General features: G+C 42.7%; 1 protein-coding gene across 1 annotated transcript; it reads right to left on the bottom strand.

Annotated features, from left to right (window-relative positions):
- Window positions 1-6,198: 6,198 nt before the first annotated feature.
- On the bottom strand, window positions 6,199-6,650 carry LOC147452765 (uncharacterized). The gene has a single exon (XM_086519012.1). It carries the CDS (start codon window positions 6,498-6,500, stop codon window positions 6,288-6,290), a length of 213 nt encoding a protein of 70 aa, XP_086375138.1. The 5' UTR covers window positions 6,501-6,650; the 3' UTR covers window positions 6,199-6,287.
- Between the last annotated feature and the right edge of the window lie 967 nt (window positions 6,651-7,617).

Genomic DNA, 7,617 nt, shown 5'->3' with positions numbered 1-7,617 from the left:
TCTTTCGATTAACATAAATTTTATTCTCTCTTAAAACTTGAAATATTACCTGGAGGTGTTGCTTGTGTTCCTACAATGAATTAGAGTAGATGATAATATCATCAAAGAACACTCCAGTGAAGGTTCGATGAGGCCTGAACAGCTTCTCCATCAAGCGGTTGAATGTGACTGGTGCATTGGTCAAGCCAAAAGGCATGACAATGTATTCTTAAAGACCAAATGTAGTACAAAATGCGGTCTTTACAATGTCTTGATCAACTATCCTTATTTGATGATAGCCATTTTTTAGGTCAACCCTACTGAAGTAGGTCGATCCTTGTAGCTTATCAAATAGGTCTTCTACGCGTGGAACGGGAAACCTATTCTTGATAGTGATCCTATTTAGTGCTCTATAGTCGACACACATACGATATGTGCCGTCTTTCTTTTGCACTAATAGCACAGGTGAGAAAAATGGAGATGAGCTAGGCCTAACCATGCCCTTCTCAACTAACTCATGCACTTGCCGCATAATCTCCTCTTGTTGAGCTTGAGAAACTCTATAAGGAGGTTTATTAGGCGGTGAACTTCCTGGAAGAAGTTCAATTGCATGGTCATCATTACCTCGTTTAGGAGGTAGCTCACAAGGGATGTCGTCAATAAAAACATCTTGAAACCCCTTGAGAAAATTGGATAACTCTAATTCCTTTTGGTTGCTTTTATTTTCTTTTGCTAAAGCATTAGGTTCATTTTGAGAATCTTTAACAAAAATCATGTACACGGAAATAGAGCTCTTTATTGACTTGTTGAAAGCTGGTGTATGTACAATGGGGATGGTGTTACCCATTTCCTTAGCATCTATATACATGTCTTTTTCCCTGAACTTAAAGGAGATTCTCCTTTCAGAAAATTTAACATCGGCAGCCAGGCGGTCAAACCATGGTGCCCCTAGGATTACATCCTCATGCTTGAGAGGAGAGATAAAGAAGTCCTCTTTGTCCACATAGCCTTGGACATGAAGCCTCAATTTCCCAATTAAGGGAGTGACTGAAGGTTCCCTGCCCCTTGAAGGCACTGTCTGCGGGTAGGACATCTCCCATCTCGTAGGATTGTATGCCTAGCTTGGTGGCCAACTCTATAGATATAAAATTGTGAGTAGAACCAGGGTCAAAGGGAATAAAAGCATCATGTTCTCTTACCTTTCCCCAAGCATGGCATAGAGGAGATCCTTTGTGGTGAGTTTGGTGAGTCTCCTCCTCTTGGATTTCAACCAAGGAAGCTCTAGGAGGATCTTGGCGGTTGTTCTTTTGGGGACAAGCATGGTACGCATGCCCTTGTTCGCCGCACTTGAAACACTGGTTATCCTTACGATAACGCTCAAGCTCTTCAGGAGAGAGTTTATTCTTACCTTTGTAAACTCCCTTCTCTTTAGCTTTGTTGGAGTTGCCCTTAGGAGACTTTTGGACATTGTCCTCCCCCTTAGGCTCATTGGAACCCTTGTTTTCCGGGGGCTTATTATTTCTTTTTGCCCCCGTTTGGAAATTGATTCGAGAGGCGACCATAGTGTGATGTATTACCACCGATATGGTACGTGGTCTCTGGGAGTTGACATACTCCGCCATTTCTTCGGTTAAGCCCGCACAAAATTGTTGCTTTTGCTCTCCAAAATCCAACCTTTTGAAGACAGTGGCTTTGAGTTGTAGGTCCCAAAACTTGTCTACATATTTGTGGATGGATTCATTGGGGGAGAGCTTTAAGCTTCGCCATTCGGTGCGTACTTTTTCTTTGGCATCGGTGGCCAAAAATTGCTTCATAATGGAAGCTCTTAAAGCCTTCCATGTTCGTGGAGCTTCACCATTGGCTCGTAGGCTAGACCAGCATTGTCTGGTGGATTTTTGAAAGTGCATAGCTACATGGCGTAGCTTAGAGGACTCTGTGAAGCCCTCATCTCCAAACGCCGCATCGAATTGCTGGATAAAGGCCAAGACTTTGTCCGTAGCACCGAAGGTGCCATCATAGGTAAGGAAAGAGATGCTCTTCCCTCCCTCTTTGAATTTCTTCAGCTTGGACGACCTCTTCCATGCGGCATAGGATTTCCTATGGCCTCTTCTTTTTGATGGTTCAAAAGTTGCACCATCACTTTCTTCAGAAGGTGAAGAATTTGAAGAAGGCGGAGAAGAGGGTGACCTCTTTCTCGCCTTTTTCTTGTCTTGATCTTTGTCGTCTTCACCATAGCTTTCATAAGAGGAAGAGGATGAAGAAGATGGAGAAGAGGGTGTCCTCTTTCTCGCCTTTATCTTCTCTTGCTTTTTATCATCCCTCTTTGAATTGTGGTGAGGAGAAGAATACGATGGTCTTCTCCGCTTTGGTGGTGATGGAGAGCGTTTAGCCTGCCGTCTTCGTGGAGCCATCTCCACCGAGGTGGCGGGAGACTCGCTTCTTTCTCGTTCCTTCGGTGGAGGCTCTTGAGTTCTCCTTTGGGAAGGAGACGCATCATCAAGAAGTAAATTCTTGAGCCCTTCATAAGGATTCTCTTCTTCTTCCCGAATCGGAGAGAGACCTCTTTTGGTAGTCTCACAAGGAGACTTCCTAGGTGTTCTCTCATCATAGTGAATAGCTTGAAGAATCCCGTGAGCACGGAGTTGCCGTTGCACTTCACTTTGGAGAGATGGATTGCCCATGGCTTGTTGAAGCCTAGAAACAAGATAGTTAACAAGCATTGAAGCATCATTAGTAGCTTGCTCACGAGCAAAATCAAAGTTATCAACATTAATTTCACTCTCTTTACTATTGTCAGCCATTCTAACAACTTTTAGATGTAAACTTTTTAGGTATACTTTGGCACTTCAAGCCCTAGTTGCTACTCATCTTTACCCCTTTAGAAAAAGCACTCAAGCTACTGTACCCGCGGCTCGAATACCATTAATTGCAAGGAATAGAAGAGAGGTCTTTCGACACCAAAACAGCACCGGCTCCTGTCAAGCTTCTAATAGCTCAATAGTGGTTAAGCCGTAGGCAAGCCCCGTAGGACTCCACTATTAAGACCATAGCTCTCGACGGTGATGCCCCGTTAACTGCACAAAGACAGGCGCACTGCAAGGCTGAAAAATCCCTATTTCTACTTACTCATAGGCAATTAATAATACCAACCATTTGTAGCTAGCTTGAGGACCTCCCTTCTTGAGCAAGAAAAGAGAAACCTTGAGCTCTGATACCAATGTAACATTTACTGGCCTAATAACTTATATGTAGCGGAAATTAGCATGAACATAGTGGACATTTCATTAGAATAGATTTCTAACGAGAATTACAAGAGTGCTTGGGTGGAGAGAGCAACAAAAAGCATAACACCTAGTTAGATAGCATCGACAATACTTTCAAAAGAGAGAGAAATTAAGCTATTGACAACAGTTGAGGACCGGATTTGCATGGAGCCGATCCCCCCTCCAAAAGGCTTTGTATTATGGTTTCTCCCATCAAGAGAGACATTGTACAATACAATTCTTTGTGTTCCTTCAAGACTAGCTAGTGCAATGAAGATGGAAGCTTCATGCACCAAGCAAAACAATTAATCAAACACAACTTGAATTATCCCCGTTCTCAGACCCAAGACCTCACACACCTTCGAAGATGGTGAGAGCTAACAGGGTATGAGAGTAGATTGAGAGGAAGAAGGAGTATCTTACGAGAAAGATGTACATCTCCTCACATAATCACTCATATTAGCATAGCTTAGCTTAGTAATTAGCTTGGTAGAGAAGATGAGCATGCATTGAAACTTGGCTCTTGGTTGGATTTGCATCCACATGCCAAGAGAGTGTTGATGTAGGCTTCTATCTCACAAGCTTGGAGTAGGTGATGAGCTCTCCATTAAAGCTTGGGAGGAGATAGAGTATTTTTTCTTCACACATGGTCAAGTGTGAGTGTGTGTGTGTGCCAATGCCAAGCAAAAATCAGTCCCCTCTCTCTCTCTTGGGCGAGCCCTAGCTGCTAATTTGGTCTGGCTTTTGCCTCATTGGACCTCCCCAAGTCAAGCCAATAGATATTAAGCATCATAAGTGATAGCCTTCTGACATGTGTCCCCCTTTCCCCTTTTGTGAGAGCTTTAGGTAATTAAATAATTAAACTAAAATCTCATTGGACCCCTATGCCTCCTGGCCAATAGGAATTAGGCAAGCCATGGGGCTTCTGAATGCTCATTGGACCCTTTGGGAGACTGCCCAATAGCCTTCTAAGAGACTTAATTCTCATTGGTTTCTTTTATTAAATGTTTTTAAATTAATTAAACTACATTTACTCTAGCTTAATTCTCATTGGTCCACTTCAAAGGTCTTCCAATAGGAATTGGGCACACCTTGTGGGCATCTGGCCTAGGGAGCTGACATGTGTCCCTCATTCCCTTTGTGTAAAGGGAGCCTGTGTGTGTGTGTGTGGCTTTCTCTCTCATCCCCTACCTTTAGGGCTCGCCCCCTCCCATGTAAGGATACGCAAAGACTTTTAGGGCACACACAAAGCATCCAATTTTCCCTAGGGTTGACCTTTGGACACAACCTTTGAATTTTGGAACCTTAGCATTTTGGAAGTCTTAATGGGCTGAACCTTAGGGTCTTTTTAGCCCATTGTTGCACATTGCTCTTTTGCAGATGGCCCCCCCTTTGGATCCCTATTTTCCCTCCTTTGGATCCCTACTATGGCCGGTCTGCCAACTTAACCAATATTCAAGCTTTTTCTCCCCTGGTACCTCCCCACATTAAATGATCAGTTTAATATGAGAAAATCATTTAGGAGAATTAGATATTGATTATTATGACAATGCTAGCACCTAGTAAACAAGGCTGGAAAAAGAGTAGTTAAGTGCCTCTCTAGGGATTCCTCCTAGAGAGAAAAACAATGGCCATCAAGAAAATCATGGGCCCACTAAGCCATAAATTTACCATCGATCCATAGATAAGTATATATGACAATTGTGGAGGTAAGACATATGACTCCAAACATGAGGCAATGTGGCAATATAAGCTAGCTAAGTTGTGCAAAAAGTTTGAATTCACAATAGACATCTTTGATCATGTAGCCAAATTTTGGTATATCTAGTTTGTTTAACAAGTTATTGATGTTCACACTATGGTGTAAGAATTTGAATTTAACATTAAAGGACCAAGTTTTGACACAATTCTAATGTCTTTTAATAGCTATGCTACGGGCTTTTGAGACCATAGCCAAAACATTCATGGAAGAATCTCATAAATATGAGACTAGCACACAATTCTCTTCTGCAAATCCTATACTTTAGGCAAGAGTATAAAATCCTGCATAAAAGGCATCCTTTAATTCAAGTACATTTTGAGTTGCTAGCCGAGGAGATGCCTTGCTAAGAGCGGCTTATCTTTTGTTTCCTAGAGGGACTACGAAATACACAATGGCACAACCACTTTTTGATGCAAAAAACAAACAAAATTTTGGAACTTGCTACTGTGAGGCCATAATCTTTACGAAAATCTTTGACAAAAGATATTGGTCCATGGAAGTTAGTCAACTAAGCATTGGAGTGCATCACATTGAGTCAGTCTACGATGGATCGTGTGCAACAAATAGCTGCGTAGGGGCCAAAGACATGAATCAACATTGATCAAAGTTGTTAACATAGTTCAAGCTCTATCAACAAGAGCTTGCAAGCTTTGTTGAACTCTTTGGGTGATGTGAGGTGAAGAGGTTTACGTGCTAATGCATTGTCTTGCTCTTGCAAGCTGTGTGCTTGTGAGAGAGAGATGGATCATTTCCATGTGCATGTGCTTACCATTCTACTAATGACCCAAGCTGAGAGCTTTGCGAGATGACAATCTATCTCTCTCTTTGTGTTTAGTCTCCTCTTTTGCTACAACAAATGCACATTCTATAGCATCGACGCAAGCTAGGAGCACACATAAACTAGGTGCAATCTTTAGTTATTGTCCTTCTCATTAGGCTCCTATCGGGTGCAAAATCAGTGGGATTAGTCTAGGGACTTTATGCAACCATGTTGTGGTCTTTCAAACCTTTATCAGCACATTAACATTGATCAATTGGAGAGATAAAATCTCAAACGTCATAAGTGACTGAACAGTAATGGTAAAAATAGCATGAGCATAAGCAAGGAAAGATGAGAAATTAAGCAAGGAAAACCATAGATCAAACGTGTTGTTTAAAGGACATGCCTTTAGAATTAGTTATTCTGATGTTGTCTATGAAGGAACCTCCCCACGAGACTATCTAACATAGGGCACAATGTTTCACATGGATCTCGAGGAAGAGCAAAGGAGCAAAACAATTACTCATGAGAGCAGCTCTTCAACCTCGCTAGCAGGAGTACTATCAAGCTCCACCTGATTTTCAGTGCCCGAACCTGCGCCATTTTCATCATCGTCTACAGGAGCTGCACCACAATCATCATGGTCACCTGAAGCCCCCATGAAGACGGAGGCAGCCACGCTCTGCAGCACGGCACACAGGCTGCCTGCTGGCACCATACCCCCATAGGTGCTCATCAATCCCGCGGCCCAGGAGCCCGCCGCGATCCCACCTGCTCCAGATCCCGCTATTCACACCGCTGCTGGCACCAGTAGCGGCATCGCAGCCACCCCTACGGCTGCTGCTGCCGCCACCTTTGCCGCCTTGCTGCCCAAGCCCATGTCTCTCTCTTTCTCTCTCTCACACACACACAGTCTCTCTCTCTCTCTCTCTCTGCTCTGAATTATAGGCATCTCGATGCGATCGTGAATCATAAATCATGAGCGTGAACGAACACGCCTCATTAATTAAGAAACTAGAATTGCGAGCGCGACTTTGGCGCGCGCGCGAGAGAGAGAGAGAGAGAGAGAGACCTTACGTCATATTAACAATTTTCAAAACATCTCTTCTCAATGTATTCTTGCATGTTTTTGGGTCTTTACACTAGTTTTCTCTATTTTAAGGCGGAATTTCTCCTTTTCCCCTTGCCCTTAGCCGGCATTTTTGAAATTGAAAATGGCACAATATTAAGCTGGGACACATTTTTCCCGGACACTGGTCCTCAAGAAGGTGGTTCTTTACAAGAGAGGGAGGGAGTCTGAGAGAGAGAGAGAGAGAGAGAGAGAGAGAGAGAGAGAGAGAGAGAGTCTCAGAGCCTCGACTATAACTGATGTGGTGAAATGAGGGGATCTATGGTTGGGCAGTGATTCAAGGATGCATGGCTAATAACTTGAAGAAGCTTCCTTGGACTAAAGAACTAAAAGTCATTGAGGTCTACGTCTTTATTTGTACCAAAAGAGTTTTTATAACTATCACAGTTGAAGGAAAATATGTTTCTCATACCTATTCGGTTTATGATCACATCACAGCTAGACTCGTTTTAAGTGGTAGAATTAGACCTATGTGTGTATCTCTCGGTTTTTAAGGATCATCATGTATTGTATTTCTTGATCTTATATAGCAGACCCCAGTATTTCACCATGAGGTATTGACTAAGGGTTATCGTACGGTATCATGTGAGTGTACAATAGGGGTGTTTTATAAGGCAAAAAAGAAATATTTTACAAAGTAGGTTCCATATGTAGGGGTCAAAAAAGAAATTTCGGTGCACACAAGTGACACCTTCCAAGTACTACTAGTGAATCCCTTGGGTAT

The sequence above is a fragment of the Adiantum capillus-veneris genome, chromosome 8 (genome assembly GCF_014529385.1).
Source record: "Adiantum capillus-veneris isolate H3 chromosome 8, ASM1452938v2, whole genome shotgun sequence".
NCBI classification, from domain to species: Eukaryota; Viridiplantae; Streptophyta; class Polypodiopsida; order Polypodiales; family Pteridaceae; genus Adiantum; species Adiantum capillus-veneris.
This window is presented reverse-complemented; position numbering and strand designations above follow the sequence as displayed.